General features: G+C 40.1%; 1 protein-coding gene across 1 annotated transcript in view; it reads left to right on the top strand.

The window, feature by feature from the left end:
- Positions 1-27,018, top strand: part of slc2a13a (solute carrier family 2 member 13a) — a 61,702-nt gene that overhangs the window by 7,754 nt on the left and 26,930 nt on the right. The window contains exons 2-3 of the mRNA XM_019278116.2: positions 3,180-3,339; positions 5,084-5,286. Of these exons, the coding sequence (XP_019133661.1) occupies positions 3,180-3,339; positions 5,084-5,286 (363 nt within the window). The remainder of the gene's footprint in view (positions 1-3,179; positions 3,340-5,083; positions 5,287-27,018) is intronic.

Here is a 27,018-nt window from a genome sequence, read left to right as displayed (position 1 = left end):
TGTCATGATATCAACATATAGTGCAAACACACACATAGATGTCAGATAGAAAGGAACGAAACCTGGTTTTCAGAACTGATGAACCACTAGAGTGACATGAAATCTGTCTGCTGCTCTGTCTACCTGTTGAATCAGTACATTTAAACATCATATAATATAATATATATATCTCTTTTTTTCAAACATGTATAGCATGTTTTGCGTTGTGGCCCTCACCAAGCTGATGGAGTTTGCTTAGTCGCCAAGGAGACGGTTCAGTTGAGATTTCAGTTATGTGATAATAGGTGGTTGTATTTTGAGGGTAACAGTGTCGTTTTTTGTGTCTGATGATGACCTTTCCCAGGCTAGTTCAGGGTCATTTAAAGGAAATGATGTACAAACTCCATGACAACGAAGCAGACTCCCTTTAACTGAAGACCAAACAAGTGGACCTTGTGCTTTTAATTGCTTTTCTTTTTCAAACTGCTACGCAAGGTTAATAATGAATCTTGTGGAAAACACAGACACCATCCTGCTGTCGAAAATACCCTCGAACACACCAGATATGTGTAACTCCGCCACTGAAAATAGTACCAGACAAATCAAGCTATTTATTTCTGTAAACCTTTTGTAGCATTTGGTAAAAACTACAGCACCCAGGAGTGTGAGGCCACCAGTCAGCTCAGTAGACAGTGCTCCCGTACAAAGGATCAGTCCTTGCTGCAGCAGCCGGGGTTCGACTCCGACCTGTAGCCCATTGCTACATGTCATCCTCACTTACTTTCCTGTGACTCTTTAGATTTTTGTAGATGTCTGTCAAATAAAACTAAAAATAGCAATAACATATTTAGTAGTTTAGCAGTTTACAGAATACTGCAAGCCCTATCTGTTAAAGCCATTATCTATTCCACCCAGAATTATATTCAATCAAAGATTGTGTGCGTGTGACACCTTCTTGTACTCTGAAATTGAAACAAGTCTTACAAGTGACATGTATGACAGGTATTTATAGACCCGTGTACCGTAGCCCTCTCTAGTACAGCTGCAGAGTAAAAAAACAAGAGAACAAGGATGGAGGCCTTGTCTAAGCAGCAGCAATGTGTGCTGCTAATGTTTCTGAAGCAGAGAGAAGGCACTGGAGCTGAATGTTAAAATCTCTTAAGATGCAGTTCTGCAACACACCGGCCACAAAATGTTTCCAAAAAAGTCAGATTGAACTGAAAAACTTGTAGCATGTGTCACGGATGCTACAAACTATGCCAGACTCTACTGTAACCTCCATCGTAGAGGTTTTTCTCATGTCGCTTCATCTTTCAGCAGCATCTCTCAAAAGCTTATGAATGGACTCCCATCAAATTGGCCTGAGCAGCCAGGCTTTGTGCCAAAGAGCAGTTGATTAGATTTCAGCGGTGATCTGGATCTTGGATTTCCGCCATCAGATAATAATCCTTTTTTAGGCCATAACTAAGATAAAGACTTGCCTCCAAATCCGCAGGGTATGTTTGCACGGTCAAGAAATCAATTTCCATCAAAACGTCAAAGACAAGACTGATCTCTGGGTGTACCAGCAGTCTGGAGAACTGAGCAGCCTTGGCAGAGTCTGTGAGTGTCTCTCCTCTGATCATTTAACACTGAACAGCAGATCAGGCAGGGACTTGAGCACAGGGCTTTCAACCGTGACTGTTAACTTTTCCCATTGTACAGAAGTGCGCTGTGATGTTGTGCACCCTTTCAAGAAATGTAACAGATGGTAATTTCCCATCCCAAAGTACTCCACTCTGCTCTGTGGACGAAATCTTTCTTGCTCTCTCGGTTATTGATTTCTCTTCCCTGGAGCTGCCACAGTGTGGTGCCCGCTCGGAGACAGTGCGGCTGGTTTCCCAGCAAGTGGTTGCCATAGCAACAGGTAGCCACGTAGTCATGGCGGCCGTCGAGGGCAGAGTGGTGGCAGTAAGGAGGGGAGGGTAGGAGAGGGGACGGTAGGGGTGTGTAGAAAGCAGTGGCAGACTATTAATAGAGCTTATCAGGAGCCAGCTGCAGAAAGCTGTGGTCTCATGGCACCTTGTCAGATACATCCTGGACACACACTGTTTGTTCTGTGTGTGTGTGTGTGTGTGTGTGTGTGTGTGTGTGAGGACAGTGGCGTGCATGTGACTGTAAGTGTGTGTTGCTGTGAATGTGTTCCAGATCAGAGTAGTACAGAGCCCATTATAGAGATGGACTATACTATTTGTTTGCATCTCTCTTGGGTTCACCTCGCACATGTAGTCATTGTTGCTGCTGTTGATGTCAAGGTCAAAGGTCAAAGGCATTCATTGCAGACAATAGTTTTAAAACACACTATTTTAAAACACGCAATAGTTTTTGATTTTAAAGCTACAATGTAAAACTGATTTATTTTCAAATCCTCTGACAAAAACAACATTTGTGAAATAAGTGTAATAGTAATCTTCACGGTGGTATATGACATCAAGAAATTGCTATGATACCTAATTTGTAAAAATAAAAAGAAAAGTGACCATTTGTGAAACAATGTGAAGGAATATTAGCAACGTTACTGTATTTTAGTAACCATTAAAATAGCAGTAATAGGCCACTTGTTGTGGCAAATATGCTAATAAGCATTAGCATTCATTTGAAGTCACCTGGTACAGTTAGGTAAGTCCAATATTTGTTCTCCTTTTAGCTCTGTTTTGGTCTCCACCACCACCTAAAGAAAATATCTGGCTCTTAGGCCACTAAATTTACCAACTAGTGGCCCAACTTTGTCTGTATGTCATTTGTTGCTGGGCAGGTAGTGTACAATGGACTTATCTGAGCTTTTTTTTTTATTTTTTTTTTACGAAAATAGTCAGCTGCTGGGGCTACAAACAAGGAAAACAGTAGAGTTGTTTGGCATAAAAACCATGAGTCAACCTAAGTTGATAGGTTGATATATTATACATTGTTAGCCACCTTGGGGACAGACTGATATAACTCGACTCTGACCGAATACCAACAAAACTAATGAAATTCCCACCATCCTCTGCTGTGTTTTGTGTAATGTAATGTAATGTTGATTAATGTTGGTCATGTTTTAGTTTATAAACTTCCAACCTCAAATTATGCCAGCATATCCTTTGAGAACAACCATCTGAGTGTGTTACCTTTCTTAGCGGAACCTTCTGCTAACCATCTCCCTCTTTCCCCCCGTTGTGCAGGTATCGCCTCTATGACAGTGCCAGTGTACATCGCTGAGGCCTCTCCGCCCCACCTCAGGGGGCAGCTGGTAACGATTAACACCCTCTTCATCACCGGTGGACAGTTCACCGCCAGCCTCATCGACGGCGCTTTCAGCTACCTGCAGCACGACGGGTGGAGGTCAGACACCGACACATGCACCCCACACGTACAGGAGATGTGTTAAGTTAGCAAAAAGCAAAGCTTCTTTGTTTGCATAAATACACTTTAAGTACTTTTCAAAGGCCACAAGGATCCCTGCCTCCTTTTGTGATGGGAAGTCATATAATCAGATATGATATTAGCATCTTATCTTTTGGTTCTTATCATATCAAATGCCAGAAAAAGTCAGGCTGGCTCAGACCCTCCTTCCAAATGTCAACACATGCACTGGTCAGCCTCTAACATTTGCTGAAAGCAGCTGTACTGTATGTTTGAAACAGTATGCCAATTTTCTGTCCTTCTTTTCATTTATCTGTCACCGTCCTCGCTCTTCTCTGCTTCTGTCACGCTCAGTGCAGATTTACAGCCTCCAGAGAATGTTGAGCTGTGAGATAGTGTTGATAAGAATCATCCTTTTTGCAAAGATTTGCTTTAACCACAGTTCTGATGGAGATGGCAGAGATTGTTTAGAAGCCCCTAGACTTTTGTGATTCATACATGATAATGCCTTTTTGGAGGCAGTTATTGAGTTAAAAGCATGAATGCCCGTCTGAGTGACGTCTTTGCCTGCACAGCAGAACCAGAGCCTAATATGTCTGGGTGTTCAATCCATATAATCATTAAAATTATATGGATTGTTTGGAGTTGGATAAAATGGCAACCTGCTTCTACCTCAGAGAGATAAAACTCTAACAATTTATCATTATCACAGTCTTTTCCTTCCTTATTCCCCTCTTTTGTACCGTCTTATCCTTCCTTTGTACCACATAATGTTTTGGATTTGTAAAATAACCCTTTTACAGAGTGTGTTCAACCCTGATTGTGCTGATACAAAGAGGCGATTTGCTCTCAACATAATAGTCCACCGTATCAGCGGTTTTGTTTGGGTAGTTTTTCTGTCTGAAATTCATAAATGGATCGCTTTCTAGTTTTTGTTTGTCAGAAATGTGAAAATTGTGACCATTTGTGAACAATGTGAAGTAATATTAGCAATTACATTGTATTTCAGTGACCATTAACGTAGCAGTAATAAGCCACTTGCAACGGAGCATATATGCTTACAAGCATTAGCATTCATTTGACTTAGATTTCACTTGGTACAGTAAATGTAAGTCCAATATTTATTCACTGTTTTGCTCTATTTTGGTCTCCACCTCCTCCTAAAGAAAATATCTGGCTCTTAGGCCACTAAATTTACCAGCTAGTTGTTAACTTTGTCTGTATGTTATTTGGTGTAGATGATAAACATGCAGTCAGTGTATGATATGCACTAATGAATGATTTTCTTACATATTAAGAGAATATACAATCTTTAAAACGTCTTATTAGTGTCAGCCATATCCTCTCACTGTTGCACTCTATACTTATAGTAATTGGTGTGTTGCTCAGTATGTAAACCCACTTATTAGAGCACCTCGTCTGTTTAAGGTTAAAGGTAAATGCTAAAGTTATTTTAGGCTGAAGAATCTGAATAGCCTTGACATTTTCACCAGTGTTTAATTTTAATGAACTAAACCAGCTGGTGCTTGATGGCAAATAGTAGTTCAACATAAACAGAGCACAGGGGCAACCTTTTACCGTTTTCTGTAACAAATAATGAAGAAATTGGAATTTGAAAGTGTCCCAAGGTCGGCAAGGTTGCCAAACACCTGATTATGTAGTTTTCTTGGATCATAATTAGATTCCTCATTCCATGTATCCCCACCTTTTCTTCCCTCTTCAGGTACATGTTGGGGCTGTCGGTTCTTCCCGCTGTGCTCCAGTTTATCGGATTCCTGTTCCTGCCGGAGAGCCCTCGCTGGTTAATCCAGTGCGGGCTGACCCAGAAGGCCCGCCGTGTGCTCAGTCAGATACGAGGCAACCAGAACATCGACGAGGAGTACGACAGCATCAAGAACAGCATCGACGAGGAGGACGGTGGAGGAGGTAATGGGAGGGAAAGGAGGGAGAATTGGGGCAAGATGAAATGCTGTAACTGTCTGAGGTGATGCAGTACACACCTGATGAGAATTTCACGCTATTTGACTGATTGATAGTGTCAGTAACGTGCCATGAAACATAGTAATTAACCAGCAAAGGCAGGAAAGAAAAAAACAGGAAGCTAGCAAACATGTCATGTAAAATATGTAGGATTTGAAATATGGTTAAGAACTAAGAAATGCACGTTTGTTATCAATTTACACAATGTATTTTGGTAAGGAACACCGTAATGGAGTTCTGGTTGACATAATGTTTTTTGACAATGGACCGGTTGCACAGCAGACATCTTGACATGTCAGGAAACCTACAGGTGTATTAATACTGAGAGACCTAATGGAACTGAGCTGTTGTTAAGCTGCTTTCACATGATAAGAGATTTGCTCTTAGCTCACTGTGAGGCAGGGCGCAGAGGGCTTGCAGAGGCAAAGCACAGTGCAGTCAGCAAAAACACATTACTCTTCAACAAAAACAAATCAGAATCTCTCTTTAACAAGATGATGGGATTTACTGTTGCTAAGCTCATGTTTTCTGGTCACTGACTTCTGGTACTGTGATACGAGAAGCGCCTGTCACTGTGTATGCCTGACATTATTCATGTGCATAAACAGCAAAGCTAACTTTAGATTTAGATTTCTCAAGCTAAATTTGTGCCCGTTCACAAAGCTGGTAGTTGCCCCATCTGACTGCTGACATTACTTTTCCTGGTATGATTGTCATATATTTTTTAATGTTATGCTACCATCACTCTCTGCTCTCTACCTCCTTTGCTCCCATGCCATGTGTTGCTGTTACGCTTACAGCTGTTATCTCGTTGGTTGAACTGAAACGTCAGCGACAACAGAAGTCAAAGTTGAAATACAGTGGTCCCTCGTTTATCGCGGAGGATACGTTCTAAAAATAACCCGCAATAAACGAAATCCGCAAAGTAAGTTTTACAATTATTATACATGTTTTAAGGCCGTAAAACCCCTAACCACACACTTTTATACACCTTTTTACACACAATTTGTACAGTACTCCCTTAGTTAATCAGGACGCAGAACACATGCGGTTCTCCCTTAGCCAATTTAGGACGCAGAACACAATGCGCGTTCATACTGTACAGTACGCTGTAAAAAAAAGCATGCGAAATGACACTAAAAAAATCCGCAAAACAGCGGGTCCGCGAAAAGTGAACCGCGATATAGCGAGGGACAACTGTAATTTGAATTTTGAGCACAGCGTTTGGTGCGGTGCATCCCACCAAAGGGTATCAATTTCTATTTTTGTGTCGAAAACAGTTATTGTTGTTGTTAGCATGTTGTTAGTCATCCACTGTCAATCCTATGAGTCTGTAAATCAATCCAAAACTGTGTTTCTCACATGTCGACCAATCAGAAGCAGAGTACGGTAGGTCTTCATGGGATGGGTGTGTGACAAATCTCACACGCATTGCAATGATATACCATGAGAATGATGACGGTAACGAATTAACGCACGGTAAGCATCGTATTGCTTGCCTTGTTGCAGTCATGCTGTTAGAATCACAGCCCTGAATTGATGTAGATATGCTACAGGTCATTCATCATCCTTGCACAGGCTTTCTTCAGGGTCAGACCAATAGATGACCTCCTGAACTGCAAAGGCGTATAGTGCTGCGAGAGTCAAGTGATGATTGGAAACGTGTTTGAAAAGGCTAATTCTAGGACTCATGTTATTAACACCTCACAACAACCCGAGCCTTGAAGGCAGCAGCCTCCTTTTCAGTCACTTTGATTTCCTCAATGAGGCTAATTAGACAGTTCATGCTCCCCTCCTACTGGGTGATGAAGTCCTTCCTATTGAAACAACAGTAAGTCATTCAGTTGCTCTGTTGCATTCATTTGACTCCTAGGGCAATGATGGTGACCTGCCAATCAGACAGCATGAGCAGTAACATGGCATCTTTTCTTGTTGACATGTGGAGCTCTTTGGTCCGTCTCAAGACGGCTTCTTTTTACTCACTTCTTTTACTAAACACCTGCTGCTGAAGCTTTCATCCACTGAGTGAAGGTTGAATCCTTTGGTGTAGGTCATCCTCTGAAAATGTCACAGGAGTTGAAATATCTTCCGTTTTGACACCTTTACACACTGAAGCCGCTGTGATCAACATTACATCATTTCAGCTTTCAACAAGGTGAATCAGAGCTGTTGGTAGAAAAGCAACCAAACATAAAGTACAGGAGGTTAATCCGAGTGGATAGAAAATACTTTCTTCTTCATGGTCGATTTGAGCTGACCTTTGCTTGACCACACGGAGGCTGTTTCAACCCTGAAACCTTGCTGTTTCTTTGTGGAACTCTTCTATCAAAATTCTAGTTATTTTTATTTATTCATTTATATTTTATTAAGGAACATTGCACATTGATAAACATCACTGCGAATGTGTCCATGTAAGCTCAGTGGGCTAATTTTCAAATTTTATGAGGTTTCCACTACTATAAGCCTTGTTTAAGATAGCACATGCACTGTTTGTCAGTCACATCTTGGATCAAAGTTTAGATTTGGATTTTAGGAACCAATCGCAGGCAAACTTGTTGTAGTTTCTCCTTCACGCTTGGGGTATTCAGTTGGTTGCAATCTATAACATCTCCACTAGGGGCCACTAAATCCTACAACACTGGACATTAAAGCTAAGCAGCCAAATAGTGTTATCTGAAAAAGGACAGTCTGATACAATTTTTCCTTATATGTATGACTGTCATGTCTTCTACATGGATCATTACTCAGCTCACAGGTTGTAGAGGTTGTATTATTGTATCAGTGGTAAGCGATCAAGTGGTTAAACATTATGCTCGAAAGTTGGTTCTGTTACTACTGCTTGTCAGTTTGAATTATACTAGAAGAACTACAAATCACAGATGGAGAATACGGTTCTCCGATCAGTGTGCTGACAATAAAGCGATACTTGTTTCTTCTCAGGTGTCTTTGTTTGTATTGCCAGCCCGAGTCTGTCAGCAGTGAGTAGTAATGGAGGGTAAGAGAGTGGAGATAGGAAAGTCAATTAACAGGCAGGCGAGGACAAGTGGGCAAAAGACTGAAAGAACAGTTAAAGAAGGGGAGGATGAGGGCCACTAACACAGGAGAGGAAATTGGATTCATCCTTCATTTAATCAACCTTGACAACAGAGACCAACACGTCTGTACAAGGAGTGGCGACCATAGATCCCCTGGGTCCATGTGGCCTGCAGTGAAGAGGAGCCTCTATCACATGCATATAATTACACACTGATGTATAAAAACACCCTCCAACACAGACAGTAGTCCCTCTTGTGAGACTTAGTGTGTGTCCAGCAGTTTCAGTGTCTCTCCTCCCTCTAACTCATCCCTGCAGTCTTCATCAGTTACTGTATACGAGCAGAGGCACAGCAGGAAGGCTCCTCACACTGACTGCTTGTTATCTTGTAGCCAGTGGTTAGCACTTTGATTCACTGTGAAATGCGAGTAAAGGATCGAGCGTGCAGACTTCTAGGAATGTTGTTTTTTTTTTCAGAATTTTGCTTCTCATTTATTCCAAATGGCCTGGCAGAAAATTGAGCAATGTTTCTGCTTTCCCTGCAGACGCAGAGACATGGCCATTATACTGTGCACAGAGCATCTTTTATTTAGTTTTAGTTAGGATGGTGATGGAGCTGGAAGATTGGCAGCATGCCCATGGCACATTCATTGAAGAGTTATCAAATGAGTTCTGTAACGACAGTCTACTGAGCTCATCATACGCATAAGATGGATTTCTGGTTGTTATCTGGCTGTGAAATTCAGAATTGATTGCACAATGATCAAGGTGAGATTCATCAGCATGTCTTAAAAGTCCATTGTGTTAGATAGAGGGGCACAGAGTCTGCCATATTGAACTGCCATGTTTCTACAGTAGCTCAGAACAGACAAACTAAATAATGGTGCTAGGTAGGACCTGTAATGTTTTTAGCATTTTCAGCGATCACACTACTAGATACTGCTAAATCCTACACACTGTTCCTTTAAGCTCAGCATAATTCAGCATTTCTCTACACCCGCTATTTGTTTTGTTTAACATATACAAGAAATGTTTAGTCTTGTTTAAGAATATGAACAAGAATGTTTTTTAAAGGATAAACCTTTTATTCTAAATGAAAGAGTAAGACAGTCAGCTGATTAATATGAGAGAGAGGCGTACAGATAGTCTTCCTGACTTGAGCTGAGCTTCATATTTGAAGGTTGGAAGAAAGCTCAGAATCAATAATAATACCATGGTATTTTATTGGATCAAGTTGTGATATTAAAGACCCATCAGTGCATGTAATTGAAAAGGTATTCGCTGTTTGGTGTCAAGATGCATACACAGAAGATTTATTTTTTATTAAGGAGTATCTTGTTGAGATGAAACCAGCTCTGTAGAGAATAAAAGACAGAGCAGACAGAAGAGAATACTGATTTTTTTTACTCATGTGAGACTTGAAGGTGGAAAGAATTTCATCTCTCTTTAACTTTTAATTTGGAGGTATAAATGCAGCCAGAGGCTCTTCTACCATTGGTCAGAATTGTGGGACACATCAGCGGTTGCAGTGTGAACACATTGTAGCTCTAACAAGGTCACTCAACTATGTAAACTTTAAATTTTAAATATTGTCTTATAATATGAGGTCTTTGAAAAGTTTAACAGACATAACTTCGTGAGGAATCAGGCAGAAAGGACAGACACTGCATGAAATAACATTATTTGACCTTGCTAATTTAAGTCTGAGTTTTTTATTTGTTTTTGTTTCTTTTTTTGGCTCATGATTTTCTGCTCGTATTTAAACGCTCCATCTCAAGATCCGTTGTAGCACTATTTGGGGAAATACAACTGTGATGGAAATACAAGTGTGTGGTGTTAAAGAATCTTTTAATGTGTGACCACCATCTGCGCCATATCATTTGACACCTGCACTGCTTGTATGTTTGTAATTCACATGCTGTTTTTAGAGACGACATATGACCTAGAGACCATCTGTCGCCTAGCAACCAGGCAGACAGATTCAAAACTATTTATTTGGATACTGAGTCTTCTGATTGGCACAGTCATGGTCAGGTGACATCAAACATAAACCTGATTGATTCAGGAGTGGGAAGTTCTTTTTTATGTGGTAAAGGTCCTGTACCTCACAATAACAACTGCTGTTCTTAAAGGTCCGGTGTGTGGGATATAGTGGCATATCGGTGAGGTTGCAGATTGCAATGAAATGATTACCTCAAAACTCTGATGACCGTGAAACTCACAAAAAACGTGAAAGGCCCCATCTAGCGGCAGTGTGTAGTTGTCTGTGCTGGGCTACTGTAGAAACACGTCGGCACAACATGGTGGACTGCATTTTGAGGAACCAAAAAGGATTTTCTGGTGATTATACACTAATGCACTAGTTCTCAAACTATGGTTCGTGTACTACTGGTCACATTCATGCATGCGAGCTAAAGATAATGGGAAGATGTTAAGTGGCGGTAAAATGAATGGTTCAAAAACACTGCAATCATAGCTCCAAATGGGAAATATTATGAAGTTAAACTTGGATCAGGAGTACCTGTTGGAGTACCAAACTGGCTCTGATTCTTGAACTTTCCATTCAGGAACAGCAGTAAACAATAAATATTCTTATAAAACACTGCACTGATGAACATAGTTGTGAATATTATATTCCATTTCTACCAATAGATCCTTCTAAATGTTACACACTGGACCTTAAAGAGGAAGTGCATAATGTCAGCTTTTTGTGATATTGAAGAGACCGTTAAATACACTTTACAAAGTGTATACTGTTTGTTGTTAACATACTGTTTAAGTTGATCTGAATTCACTTTTTATTTCTCATTTAATTTGCAACCATTTTACATCAAATGACATTCTGTGGTCATGGTAAAGTACAGGCAAGTTCTAAGACACTCTCACTAACTTCTAAAAGCTCTGTGATGCCGGCATGAAAGTTTGTACAAATGTCAGCTCAACCCACTGGAAACACCACAATTAGGGGATGCAAGAAATCCATGCAAATTTTCAACCTTGGGCGAACTTTGACCTGTGAGTTTTCTCCAGTGCTACCTTCCAGAGAAAAGCAAGAACAGAGGAAGCTGTTGTAGCTTATCAGCTCTGTTACATTATCCAGTTTTTTAAACCTCCTCTGTAAGTGTACCAAACAGCTGTACAAAACAGGCACAGTTTGCCGACAGTTACAGTATGAGACAATATCGATGGTACAAATACATCTTCTGAATAAACTGTGTTAACTTGTTGTCCCAATAGAAACTTTTTCAACATGCTTGCTAGGAATAGTAAACTACCCAGTATAAAGAAAATCCAGAGTAACTGCACCAGCTGGCTAGTGTGTTAGCAGTTAGCCCGGCTGCAATAATTCGACATCACCAAGCACCTAGGATAAAGTATTTTAAGAAGGTCTGAAGAGTGTTTTAAGTTAGGACGCTTTGAGGAAACACCTCTTCAAACTTAAGTCTGTGTAAAGACGATTTGGGGAAACGAGGGAAATAAATATTTGGTCCTGTTAAAAGAAAAGTGATTCTGTTTCCAACACGATGAACAGTTAAATACCGAAAGTTCAATGGAGTAATGGATTTTTATCCCTACATGCATTGTAAGGTAGTTTGAGCTGGTGTGAACCATTACTCTAATAAACATTAAAGGTTGGAAGGCAATGTAAAGGCCATGATGTGAGTTTAAAGAATAGCAGGCGTTCCATCAATTTGTCTGTGTTGCCCTTTAGACTGCGCCGCTCATTAATACTGCTGTTACGCTGCAGAGAGAGGATTCTCTCAGGGGGAAACATGGTTCAGTCCTTAAAACCCATAATTAACCCTTTTCTCTGAAATATCTCCTCTTTGGTTTGAAACACTCCTCTGTGATTGGCCCTTGGTCTTTTTAATTTGTAGTCAGCGGCTCTCCTCATGACTCCTGCTAAGATCTAGACGTTTACCTGTAGCCTTGTAGTGTGTGTGTGTGTTTTCTCACCTGGAAAAAACAAAGGGGTACCATGCCCCTTCGCTGACATGTCGGTTACCATGGAAACAACACTTCTCACTTCCCTTTTCCTCTCACCTCAGATGTAATGATTATAGTGTGTATAAGCCTCCTATTCTCCCATATTCCCTCTTTCTCTCTCTCTCTCTCTCTCTCTCTCTCTTTCACACACACACACACACACACACACACACACACACACTTCACACTATAGGAATTTATAGGCCCAGTGGTCAAAAAGCTAATAATCATACAATGGTTTATATATGGAGCGAGCTGCTTTACACACACACATAGCTATCATCACCTCTTGTCAAAGGCGTGTCAGACTCTATTTAAGGAACATTTTATATGCAATCTAATGTTGCTGAATTAAAGCACTCTTTCTTTTCTTCTAAAGATGTTTCATAAGCTCTGAAAAAATGAGAAATGCCCAAGCAACTCAGTCAATACTAATACTGTCTAATAATTTTGTTTTCAGACATATTCCTCTTTTTATTCCTTTTTATACACATCAGGTTAATTGAGGTTTAGTTTCACTGTGATATGTTTGGAAAAGATTGATGAATAGCGTTATATAATGTTAAGTGAGAACACTTTATTTATCGAGAATAAATAACATTGTCACAATCATTACATGGGAAGAGGTAAAAATGTTTTATTCCAACTTCATGGGCAACATTGTATTGCGGCAGCCCTCTTCAGCTACAAGAATTTTAATTCTCAAGAGTTCAGTCAGAAATATTTTGCTCACTGATTTAAATAAGTGGGTCTCATTTTAGTTCCTTGTCTTGATCAATAGAAGATATTGTATCTATGATTGACTTGTTGTATTTTTGGCACTTCATCCGGCTAATGTGCAAGGAAGGATATAGAATCTCTGAACATCTCCTTGCTCTTTTGAAAACATTCTCAAAGATGGGATGATGATGTGTTGTCAGCCCCAAGTCAATCAGCTCTGATTGCCGTCTTTTCAGCCATGGGTGGTGGAGAGGGGCGAGAGGAGGGGAGGAAAGATGGAGAGGAGGCAGGAAAAGAGAGGAGGGGAAGAGAGGTCGATGACAATGAGAAAGTGAGGTGGTAAATGGAGGTGTTGGGGCAGCAATTATGATGGAGAAGCAATATTGCAGGCCAGTTCTGTCAGCCATTATGTTGCCATTCTTCATGAGAAACTTCATAGTGCACTGTATTGAACACATTGATTTCTTTGGAAGGCTTGTTCATAACAATTCTTCCAAGCAACACTGAGCCCTCAGATGTCACCTTACAGAAAGAAAGGTCACGAATGGAGAAATGGAGGCAGTATCAAGCAGTAAATCACTTTATCTACTGCTACATTCATAGATTTCTGTAACACAAAGCTATTGGAAATGTTGTTTTTTTTTATATTATTTTACAGAAATCATGGTTAAAGCAAAAACCAATAAAAGTCCAAGGAAACCTACATTTTGTATACATTTGGAGAGAGGGTTATTGGTAGCTGTAATCTATTTTCTATATCCAACAAATAGCTCTTTTTAAAGTGACTGTCCACCCCAATATCTTCTGAATATGATGCGCTATCCCACTAGTACTTTAAAGGTGGCGGCAAAAAGCAATTTGATAGCTTCACCGTGGAGAATGGAGGCTGTGGTCAGCTTGGATTCATGGTGGTTATAATGGAAACCAGTTTTTCTAATGTTCTAAAGCCACAACAGAAGCATCCACCTCTCTGCTGTGTAAATCAATGTATATGTTTATATATATATTATTATATTATTATATCTATAGAACACACTCAGTCCACCCCATCAAGCCCAAGTCCATTTAGTTTGTAGGCTGCACTTTTTTTGCTAGTTTGTTTTGTTAGCGCTATACTAGCTCTTGTCATGTTTCTGTCCAACTCGCAAGAGTCCAGTTATTAATTAGTGCAATTTTAAAGATTTGGAGTACACTATCCCTTTAAAGAAAGTTTCAGTCTCTTCCAGTCTGAAACAAATCAGTTTTCATTTGAAGAACAGAGAGAAGAAATCACTCAATGTCAAGCACTTTTGACATCAATTTAGCACACTACAATCACTGCATTACATAAGATGTTTCGCTAAGCACAGCCAGTAATCAAGATGAATGGGTGTATTGTTTAAAAAATAAATATGTCTTCATGTGAAAGATATAAAAGCAAAGACTGAAGACTGATTTTTTAACGAAAAAAAAGAGACTCTGTACCATTACATACATCTTCACAATGAGTCAAGGTCTAGACAAATAAATTAGCGTTATATAGAGCCTGTTTTATATTTATTTATTCAATTGTTTTTCCCTGCATTTGTTCGTGGACCAAAGCAATCTCCTCTTTAACCTGCTGTTCTGTTTGGCTCATGCTTGTTTTTAACCAACTGTTTCCAGGTAATTGAATGGTACACCGTGTGAGCTATCAACAAAAGTGTTCTGCATCTATGTTCCTGTGGTGCATTTCTAAATTATTAATTTTGTGACATTATAATCGCTTCTTATATTATTCAGGCACAAACAGGCTGCAGACACACCTGATGGATGCCTGAGGGAGTTTTAGCATCTCCTGCAATCTCAGTCCTAATTCTCCCACGTATCATTAATAATTCAGGATATTTGAACATTTTATGAAACTCCACTGCTGCTCTGGGTCTGTTTAAATCCACAAGGAAATCATTATGAATCCAGGGCTTCATACTGAGGGAAAAGAGTCGCCAAACAACAGCCTCTGCAGTGCCTTAAATTTAAGCATGACCTGTCTGTTTAAAATCACATTTATATATTTCATAATGGGTCCAAATGAATAACAATCACTGTCATTAAACCTCTGTGGAATGAAATGTTTGAGTCCTGTTAAATTCAACTGGTTTTAAAGTAGCTCAAAGTAGTCAGCTCACATCCACGCTGGGTTCACTGCTCCACTCTCAAATACGATTTAATTGAGTCTAAACATGCTTGAGGCTTTGTCTTCTCTATCTACTTTTCAATAAAAAATGCTTTCTGCTCTAGTGGTTCTCATTCCCACATCTTGTTTCACCTCTCGTGTCTTGCGAGTTAACAAACTCAAATGGGCTGCTTGGCAAATATGTTCACAAGGGTAATATGAACAAATATTTTGATATAAGACGATTGGAAATGACACATTTTTGCCCTTGTTGTCATCAGTTTGAACAACAATGAGTTGATGGTGGTGGGGGTTGCTCGGTTGAGTGCAGGAAAATGAAACCAAAGTCCCAACTGGGAAATTATTATGGAGGCTGCATTAGCAGAGGATACAAAGCAAGGCAAGCTGCTTCTGGTGAAAGCAAAGAGGGGAGATTAGGGAATTATCTTTCTCTTTACTTCAGTAATTGGCTTCCATCTAAGCCTGCTTAATTCTCATGAGCCCAAAAACAAAGTACAAAGTAGTATGAATGCAACTCATGATTCATAGCATCCAATATTTTATTGCTGTTACAAATTAGTAAGTGCCTATTCATCAGCTGCAGAATTTTATTGATCTGCTACTAATTATCAGGCATTTGTAGGTGTTCATAGTATCATTACTTTTTGTCGAAAAATCAATGCACTCAATACACACTGAGGAGCATGGGGGTTGAACAGCAGTAGAGAAACAAGCTCACAAATTTGGAAGTCAATGGTGAGAAGTAAGTTGCTGATAGAGAATAGATATCTCTGGTTGTTGCCTTTTATATAAAACAAAACAAAACAAAAACAAAGTATGAGTTTGAAGTCTTGACCCTACATTACAGTAAGAAAGAAACCATAATCTCAAAGAGAAATACTGTTCATATTTGCAAATTAAATATAAAGATGGAGCCAGATAATGGTTAGCTTAGCTTAGCATAAAGACTGGAAACAGTTGTAAATGGCAGTTTCTCGTCGAGTGGGTCTTATTTTATTTTGAAAATCTCCCTCTCCTTGTGTGTGTAACTTTCCTTCCTGTCTTTGTCTCTTTTAAACATCTGTTCGATCCTGATTAGTTTCACCTGCGTCTCGTTATCCTGCCTTCACTTGTGTATTTAATCTGTGCTCCTTTGTTTCAGTGTCACTTTGTTGCACCATGTGTCAAGTGTCTAGCCCATCCACAGTGTTTTCTTAATTGAGCCTGTTACTTTGGTTTCGAACTGCGTTCCTGGTTTTGACTCCATCCCGTAAGCCTTTTTCTTTAACTTTTGTTAAATAAATCGCTCAGCCTGTCCTCTTATGCTCCCTGTTTCCCCACACACAGATGTGACACTAAACAGCTAGTCTTTCTCAGAAAGCAAAGCACGTTTTAGACAAACTCTGTCTGTGGCTTATGTGTGTTTGTGAAGCTCAACAACTTACTGGACTCCATTTCTTTCCATCTTCATCTTTAATGCAGTAGATGTTTGTAGTTGTAGAAGTCGTAACATCTTTCACAACTTCAAATCTTTTCAACATGCATCAATTCATACTGCCCTGTATGAATTGTGTCTAGTTGTCTTTTGATTCTCTACTATTTCCTTTGTGTTCTGCCACGACAAATTAACACACATGATCTTTGCTTTGTTGTAGTTGTAGGAAATTCAAAGACACGCAGGCTGTTTCTTTTATGGCTTTGTTTCTATTGTTGTCAGTGTGTGGTTAGGCTAACTATTACCCTTTGTTTACAGTCTTAATGCTAAGCTAAGCTAACTATCTCCCGGCTCCAGCTACATGTTTTATCGTATTCATCTAAGACAATGCAATAAAACAAATGATCATAATTCAAATTTTAATAATTAGTTAACGCTATGCTGTATAGGCCAGAATGAAGAGCGAAACCAGAACAGAGATAAAATACTATAATATATATAAATTTTATAGATATATATATATCAATATATATCTCTATATATATATATATATATATATATATATATATATATATACATATATATATATACACACAATAAAATATTATACAGTAATTATATAACAATACGATACAACCAAATACAACATCAGGAACTCGTTTAAGGTCGGGCTGTATAAAAGTTTGTATAATTCATCACCATCTCATCCCCTCTATGATGCCAGACTATTCATCCCAACTTCAAGTGTGGTCATTCAGAACAGCTATAAGCACTTTAGGTATACTAAGACCTTAAATGTGTCATTTTTATTTGGGAGCTACGTTTAGGAGACTACCAGTCACTGGAGCAGAGCCTCCATATATACTGTAATCAAAAGATGCATTACAGGAGGAGTTTAAAGCTTTGAAGAGGTGTATTTTCAGTCTACTGCGGTTTTCCAGCCTTGGATAATCATGACTCTTGTCAGCTCACAGTGAAGAAACAACAAAAGCGGATTTTTAATGGCATCACTGGAGCTTTTTACTTATTCGAATCACATGGCACAATGTGACTGAAATTAAAGCTAGCAGTGTCCTTCTGAGGATCCTCTTCCGGAGTCCACATGTGAGGACAGCAATGCACCTGTGACTCATGCAGAGATGCCTTGTTCAATTAAAATCTGCTTGTTGAATTGGTATGTTTTAGGCGCTGAGGCCTTAATGTGCCATTAATGAAGTTAACTAGCACAGTAATGGTTATGACTCAAATGTTCCGTCCATGATTGTGGGTTTATTAGGTCAGTATATTATCTTTGGCAAAGTTCTCATCCGAGAACTCCGGCTTTGAACAGGGAAATGAGAAATTCTGATGATATAGGTAACATTGCTTATGTTTCATGTTTGCCCCAAGCCTCTCTGACTCACTCTCTCTTATTTCTGTGTGTGTGTGTGTGTGAGAGAGAGAGAGAGAGAGAGAGAGAGCCTAAGGAAGACCCTTATCATTTGCATTAAGGCAGGTGTGCAGCTGGGAAGTCGTGAATCTCAATAACTGTAGATTGATTACCACCAGACTCCAAAATGGCTCTAAAGATTATATTACTGGCCAGCAGGAATGGATAGATGGATGAGGTTGTGCGTGTGTGTATTTGTGTGTGTCTCACAGATTTGTGAAAGCAGCTGTGGAAGCTGGAAGCATTCACGAGGGCACCAAGGCAACAGAAAGAGTTCCTTAATATTGTATGTCAGCTGGTCGTTAATGTTCCAAGACAGCAGCAAGCAATTTCTTCTACTTTAAGCAGAAAGCCCAACATCCTAACCTCTCAGCGAAAGTCTAACAAGGCAGTGACGTGTCTGTCAGTGTGATTTTTTTTTTTTTCTTTTAATACAAGCTCAGAGCATGTGAAGGTAACAGTGATTCATATTCAGCTAAAAGCCTCCAGTTAACTTGTTAAAAATGAAACACCACCAATGCCACAGACGTGGCAAATTGTGATAATTAGCAGATCAGGTTACGTCTTTGGACTGCCGGTGTTTCTAGTCTGGACTTCCAGAGCGAGTAAGGTTCTGACCCGGTCTTGGGGACACTTGTGTGCGTGTGATTCTGTGAAGGATGTTGAGTAGCAGAGAGACTTCCGCATTGGCTTCATTTCAAAGCCACGGAGGTCACCGCTTGGCTCGTGATTTGATGTGAAATGATGTGTGGTTGTGGCAAGGACTTGCCATCCCCTGCGGTTGGCTTGTCCATAGTATTGTGGCTATCACGACAGCCCTAGCACAAGGTGGTAACAATCAGCAGGTGCCAACCTGCACAGTGTTCGAACAATTCTCACTTCCAGTATCAAATTGAAAGACAAAACAAAACTCTGGAACTCAGTTTTACTATCTCACTTTTGGTCTAATATTTGTTCATTGTTTTCATCGCAGCAGCACAGTTTGCTGATTGCCTTGAAGAGGCAAATCTCTTTACGATTCTGCTGTCTCTTCAACGCACTTTTGTTTCCTTCTTCCACATTTCAATGCACTGGGCTCTCTGAAATCCCTGAGCCAGCACTTTAGAGGTATGATAAGAAGTTTCAAAGGAGTAGTTCATTCTTCTATCTTGCTGTTTGGAGCTTGCATCTTTGCCCTCAAACTAACTTTCCTGCTGTTTCTTCGCTTTTTCTTCTTCTTCTTCTTCTTCAGTGTTTATTTGCCACTTAGTCTTTTCCACGGTTGCTGAATAGATCAATCAGACATTGATTTGTTTACTTAATCTTCTTTCTGAGGCTTTGTTTTGAGCAAAGCTGTCTAGGCACATCGTGAACCGCTGCCTCTCTGTTGTGTAGTACAATTGTTCTGAACAAGTCTTACCTAAACCCACTCAGTTTGTCCCAGGGCTGCTGAGACAATAGGTCTGAGTGAGTCACGCAGAGAGGAGACAGTGTTTAAAAAGATTTTGACAAGATCAGAAAGTTCTTTGGCTCCTGATGAGCATTATGAAGGAGACATTAGATGCAGCTAAATTTGTGTCAGCTTCTGTGTCATTGATGTAGTGTCTGGAATGGGGGAAGCCTCAACAAGTTTCTATTTAACTTTTTCAACAATGACATTTTTATTACCTGTATTATTTGTGGATGCCAGTTTAAAGGTTCCCTAATGTGGTGCTAATTTAATAGATAAAATGACTGCATGTGAAGATGCTGTCTGCAGCATATTAAGATGTTATGCTAGTTAAAACACCAGCTGGTTAAATATGGATGACAGCCTGCTGTTTCCAATGACAACAGATCCTTTTTCCTCCTGTGGGGCCTTCATTCAACTCTCTCAACTCCACTTTCCTTTCCTTTCCTTTGTCTTCGTCTTGTCTTCTTTAATTTACTCCCTTCCCCTTTTCTTTAATTTCTTATCTCTCCTCTCAGATACAGATCACAGGTCACTCCTCCCAGCAGACATGATGGAGATCTCCGAACCTTTCCGGGAGCACAGATCACACTTTGCTTTTACACAGACACACGCTGTTTTTACCGACGAGTCTTTTAGAAACGCTGATGTCGCCAATCACTCTGCTTTTGTGAGTCATGTTTGGTATTACTCGTCTCTCACACAGATTGGTGCACAGATTGGACCCACTGTCTGCATTCAAACTACGTGCCATCTGTTTAGTGATTGACTCTTGACTCTCTTGAGTGGAATGAGATTGAGCAATCATATCCCCCCTTTGTAGAACTTACTGTAAGAAAGCATTGTCAGTATCTCCCCCTGTCATTTCAGTTATATTCACTTGTATTCAGATTTTGATTTATTTTTTTACAAAAAAAATATGTAAATAACTCTATGAATGCTCTGCACTAAAGCAAGGGATAAATGCCAGAGTTTCTTACACCATGCAGTAATTTAAAAAAGTCAGACTGCAAGTACTAGTTGGTAGAGTGTGTATCCCGTGTCAAAGGCTCAGTCCAGGCGGCATCGGCCCAGGGTTCCGACCTGTGGCCCTTTGCTGCATGTCATCCCCCTCTCTCCCCTGTCCCTCTTCAGCTAATATCAAAAAAATGTGTAGGGACTTTAAAGAGGATACACACTTGTTCTAAATGAGTGAGTGTAAATGGTTGTTTGTCTTTATGTGCCCTGCGATAAACTGTGGACTTGTCCAGGGTGTACCTCGCCTCTCGCACAAAGTCAGCCATTATAACCATTTGCAATATATGATCAACTGCCTGAAGTCAATGAGCGTGCTTTTATGTGCAGTATCTTGACTATAATCATGTATAAACATGGAGTATCCCATTTATGTGTTTTACATCAATTTGAAACACCTGGAGAAGCCTCTATATATTCGAGTACACTACCTGAACACTCCAACAGACACTGGATTAGTGTGGCCATTCGCTAATGAAAAACTACAACGGTAAATTATGTAGTGATAACGATGATAGAATCAAACTAATAATGTGGAGTACAGTCATTTGGAGGATAAATATTAATGCTTGATGGTATTGTCTTCCATTCACGGTGATAAGATGGTGAGCCAAGTCCTGGCAGCCAGTGAGTTTACTCAGCTGCTAGGATACTAATTCCACATGTAAATCTTGCCAATTTAGCTGTAGGTGGGCTGACACATTGTAGTATGTTTTGTCAAATATAGAGGAATTGTGGGGTAGGGATATGTGGAAAACGGCATATCTGCACCCTCGTATACAAAGGAGAGGAGATCGCTGTCCCAATCCTCCACATACCATGTCAGGAGACCTTAAACTGACTCTGATGACTTGGAACGGGTCACTGTGTTGCAGTGAGTAAAAGCAACTGTGACAAATGGAGAACATAAGCGCCTGTTTCTCTGCTCCTCTGTTCCCCTGTAGGTTTTAAGCAGCTTGTTAATAATTGAGCGAGGAGAGTTGTGCGATGGCAGATCTATCATGATTCCCTCACTGCACCTGTCACAAGCCCTGCATGGATAGACGGATATTGAACCACCCTGTTTCACACTCTCAAACACAGTATTTCTTTTTATATAGTGGACGGGAGGAGGCATGAGGCCGTCCAGCTGCATCATTTCACCTTTTAAAAACGTGATAATGAATTTGTGGTGCGGCAGAAATTGGCTCAGAGTGTAGACAGAAAATCCCCACATGTGACGTTTTACCCACTGAGCTGTCATCTGGAGCCGGGGAATAACTTCTGTTTGCAAAATGAAAGTTGTCCTCGAACTTTTTGATTGTGTTACTTTAATTTAATAACAGTGTGTGGGTAAAAGCTGTGTAACTACTGAATAATAGAAATCGCAGCTGGGAAATCAGAACAAGTTTAAAAATGAATGTGCCTCCATGTCATGCCCTCCTCCCAACTTCAGGTAGCACTGTATGCCTGCTGGTATGAGCTGATTCTGCGTTACATAACCAACCACCTTTCAAACAAGATTGAAAAAACAGAACTTTCTGTAATCCTCTTTTTTTTTTTAGCCCCCAGGCTACAGAAATGGACAGAAACAACATGACAGACTGACAGGAAACCTGAAAGGCGACCTCCTGTGCTCTATTGATTGATTGCTTTGATGCGATTAGTTTCAAACCGGAGAGGTGGTGCTTTTGTTGACGCTGGCTCCGAGAGGTGAATTCACAAAACGATTGTGCGGCTATTTCAGCCGCTAAAGCTGGACAAATAAGACTAAAATAAACTGTGTAATTAGCCCTAACTGCACTGCCAAGCAAAGAGTGTTTTGGTGTGTGTGTGATATTTGCATTATATATGCATTATAAGAAAAGCCGCACAATTATTGGGTCGATTAGGTGGTAACTAAATGACATCCAGTGATCATAGCAGCAGTGAATCTTGTAGACAGGCGAAGCAATAGCAGTACATCATATGCAAAGATGGCACAGGTATAATATCTGATATTCACCATGAGGGGATGAAACGGGTCAGTGGTTATGCACTGTGACAGCCCAGGAGAGTAGGAGCTGCCCATGAATCTGGACGTATGAAGAGAGCACACGGTTAAAGCATCCCAAATCAATCAGCCTGACAAAACACTCAACAGAGTAAGTCATAGGTGATTAGAAGAGTTATAATTAGAATAAGTTCTCCTTCAAATCGAACATTTTAGGATGTAAGTGGAAAGTATTGTTCATGCGACTGCATGCATGAGGAAATGATTGATGACCAAATATTACTTGGACTACAGAAAATTGACATTTAACAGACACAAACAAGGGAGAATTGTACGCACTGCAATATTATCAGAGACAGGATTTGATGTGCAATTCATGGTACTGTCAGCAGCCATCCATCAGAAACACTGATGAGGTAAGACAGCAACTCCCCTTTATTCAAAGTTTTCTCTTTTCCATTGGGTTCAGTTGTGACATCAGGTACCGACTTTTATCAGTATTAAAGAATCACAAAGACATTGAAGGGGCTAACTGATCATGAAACGTTAAAAGGTGGAAGGTGTGAATACATTTCAATAATGGAGGAAGTCTTTAGCCTGTGTGCACGCCGTTTGAGCTATCAAAGTATTTGTGATGGTTTCAGTTTTGTGAAACTGAATCTGCAACTTGAAGGAGAGATCCACAGATTTCACATGCACACAAACACAAAAAATGTGTTATGGGTTTCAAATCTGAAGAAGTGAAGACTACAGGTATGAGAACGAAAAATATCTGGGCATGTAGAGTCAAAAAGCAGTACACTGACATCTCTAGGTTATTAGCCGCTACTAGAATAACACGGCCGAACTGTCTGTGGTGGAGTTGAATTATGGGTTTCGAAGGAATAATAGGATATCTCTGTCATTACAACAGTCAAATCCAGAATGATAAACTGTAAATATAGCTGTACAAATCTGACAATGACCATAAAATATTTCAACATCAGGTGTCAATCAAGAGAAAATATCGAGGTACAAGGATATCATTTCTAAACCTGCTCAGGATTTTGGCGAATATTTGCCGGAGTCACTTAAGTAATGTGTCAGTTGTACTGTACTACCATAATGTTGATCGTATTTATTATAATTTTGAATTAGTGTGAGCTTGTAGTGTATTTATCTGACAGTCACATGTGTGTAAGGCTCCATTCATTCACCCATCTGTCCATCCATCTCATCTCTCTGGTGCTCTTCTCCTGGCAACCGCTGGCCTCTCAGTGCCCTTAGATAAACACAGCTGCTCCCCTGCATCTGCAGACACGACTTCCCTGACAAGATTTGATCAGCTTCACTTAAAATGCTGTTTCTCTTTAACGCTACAGATCCAGGATGAGTCTCAGTTATGCAGCCGATGGAATATAAAAACACAAGGATATATTCCCCAACAGCATCTGAAATGCAATTGCTACCACATCTGTAATATTAATGCCACATCAGTTCTTCGTAATGTTATTAAAACAACAGGCTGACACGTCTGTGAGCTTCACATGGGGCTCCAGGCGGCATTCTTACCTCAAGCTGACACAAAGATTGCCTCCCTTACAAGTTCACGATAACATCTTCTTTGGCTGATACGGTTTCTTTTTTCCTCTCAACATACTATGCCTCCAGTTGACGTCAGGGTGGATACTGTTGACTGACAAAAAATCAAATAGTACAGAAACAGAGGCTTCCTCAAGCGCTTCACTCAAACAAAATTAGTTAAATGTGTTGTGAACAAAACAAGAGGCTGTTGACGAAAAACGTGAAAGACAGCAGTTCATGTTGTATAACCTCACTTTGATTCATTAAAAAAACTGCTTCAAAGAAATCAAAATCTAGTCTGTAAAAATGACAAAAAGTAAAATAAGTTTGAACATTTTAATTACTGCAGTGTGTCTGTCATCATATTCCTTCTCAACTGTCCAAACAGGGCTATTTCTGTGGAAAATAAACATATAATAAATTTATCCTACAGCTGAGAAGAGCGTTCTGTCTTATTAGCTGAGTCACTGTAAAGTTTACCCATTTCTCTGAATAAAAATGTGGAAGAAATTACACTCCTGTAGTTCATTGGGATATTGTTGCTGTCAGAAATTCATGCTATCTCAGACTTGGAAGTACAATTGGGCAAATGTGAACCATTTTTCTGATTCAGTTGCTCATAATGAACCTTTTTGAAGTCCGGGCCCCCTGGAAGCATGGGCTAATTTGAGATAGTGGCCAAACCATGTAATGACTGCAATGACATCCATCTCATGACATACAAGGATTTTCAAAATCTGATCCGGCGGGTCTGATGACATTTGGGAAGTCTAGAAAAACTGTACAATAAATTTATAAATAAATAATTTTATCCACATTGAACCAGAAGTTAGCAGCTCAGTGGCACTCAACTGGTGGACATCTCTAGTGTGCCTGCTCTATGGGACAGACAATTTGGAAGCATATATGGAAGATCTAGGGAGTTTTTTGCCTAGAAATTAAACTTTTTTCATCTTAATGTGCCACTGTAATTTTAATGTGTGTGTAATGTCTTTATGCTAAGCTAAGAAAACTATCTCTTGGCTTTAGCAAGAAAGCGAATAAGTTTATTTTCAAAATGTCAAACTTCACCTAGTATATCTTTAATGAGAGAGGTGGCTATTTAGTTGTATAATTCACACTTTCGAAAGAGACGTTTCTTTAGTAACTGGGCTGCATGGTAGTTCCATGAACACCCATTGCAGTCATAAACCTAATTTCTATTCTCCATTAGTCCTGACCTTCTGTTCTGATCTTCACTGTGTGTGAGTGCGAGGTGCCATGATCCTTCTCAGATGAGGAATCGGAGGAGAGGTGAGAAAAGAGAGAAGAGGGGAAGTATGTAGAAGGAATAATTAGAGGGGGGATGGAGGTTGAGGTAGGAGGGCTGCAGATTGCTTGTTCAGGCTTCGGTCCTTGATTGCAGCCTGCATGGTTATGTAAGCGAAGGCCGCTTCCAGCCACTTACATCCTGAGGACATGTGATTGGATGGATATGGATAGAATGAGCTACTCTTTTTATAGACTTCTATCTTTATAATTCCTCCTGTGCTTCCATCACCTGCCCCATTGGTCCTCTTTGTTTCCTTGATTGGCTCTTGTTCAGCACCAGCTTTCCCCACTTTAATACTGTTGACCCAGGTATTGACTCGTGGGTTTGAATACATTTACATTTGATTTCCAAAGGATTTATAAATCATTACAAAATGAGCAAGTCCTGTGGATGGATGCCTGCCAATGTTCCTGTTCCTTCTAGCTTCCTTTCTCGGTCCTCTGTGTTTCATTAAGCCAACCACGGCACGTGTTTGAATCGTGAATAAAAAAGAAACGTCTGACAGGACGAACTGCGCTAAACGGGTGCTCTAATTGGCTGTGGGTGTTGTTGTGTGGAGTAGCTGAGGTGTTTCCTGAAAGCAGGTAGCCAAGGAATATAGAGTTAATTGGCGATTCCTTCATTCCTTGAATATCAAAGAGGAGGAGACGAGGAAAAAAGGGGACCTCGTTCTCATTAAAAAAAACACACATCACAGGCTCGCCCTGCTCAGTAAACTGTATCATGGTCTTAGAGTGAGGCTGTTAGTATGTGCTGGATTGAATGCTGATAAGATGCGAACTCAAACGGGGTGTGTGCAGGTAGCGATGGTGGAGGAATGATCACAGGGCTCACGTGGGTAGATAAACATGAGAAAAGGGAGTCACGCTTTTGTAGTGAGCTCTGCGTTTGTGTTGTACAAACATCTCTCCTGAGAACTTGTATATCATTGTATCATTTGCAAACCTAGCCATGATCTGCGCCTGAATGCATCACGCTTGACTTTCTGTACCGTGCAGTAGACTGAATGCAACACAGAAATAAACGAGGTAGAGGATACAGTAACGTTCGATGTGGAATACTGACGTGCAATTACTGCAGCGCTGTGAGACTTCACTGCGCTTCTGACTCGCTGGTAGCTTGCCATCTTTCTTTTCATCTGATTAAATTACAGCTGGGTGGTGTTCAATTGAGGAAATGAGGCCGTGTGTTTGTGCACGTATGTGAGACTGTGTCTGAGCATATATGAGCCAAATGTTATATTGTATTCTTGTTGAATAATGTATATATTGTGAACCCAAAATATATTGTGTCTGTGTTTACGTGTGAGTAAATTTAGCTCTTCAGGCGGCCATTAGGTCTCCACTCTCTTCATAGTTGACTCCGGCCCATGAATCCAGATTTCCCTGTCGGGTAATCAGATAACAGTCTTCTGCTCTGGTCTCTAGGGATCAACCAATCACACTCCCATCAGGTTAGCGCCATGGAAATAGCTCAATCCATAAACACATCGCTTCCTCTGCACCATCTGAGGTTAGAGCTCTGCTTCACATCAAACTTCCAAACTGAAACATACCATAGCTTTATTATAAACACAGTGTGAGGCCTTAGATATGAATTTCTAGTTGAATAGCACAAATTGAGGCTAATTGCAGTCTTAAAGTATCTTA

The sequence above is a fragment of the Larimichthys crocea genome, chromosome XX, assembly GCF_000972845.2.
Source record: "Larimichthys crocea isolate SSNF chromosome XX, L_crocea_2.0, whole genome shotgun sequence".
In the NCBI taxonomy this organism is placed as follows: Eukaryota; Metazoa; Chordata; class Actinopteri; family Sciaenidae; genus Larimichthys; species Larimichthys crocea.
This window is presented reverse-complemented; position numbering and strand designations above follow the sequence as displayed.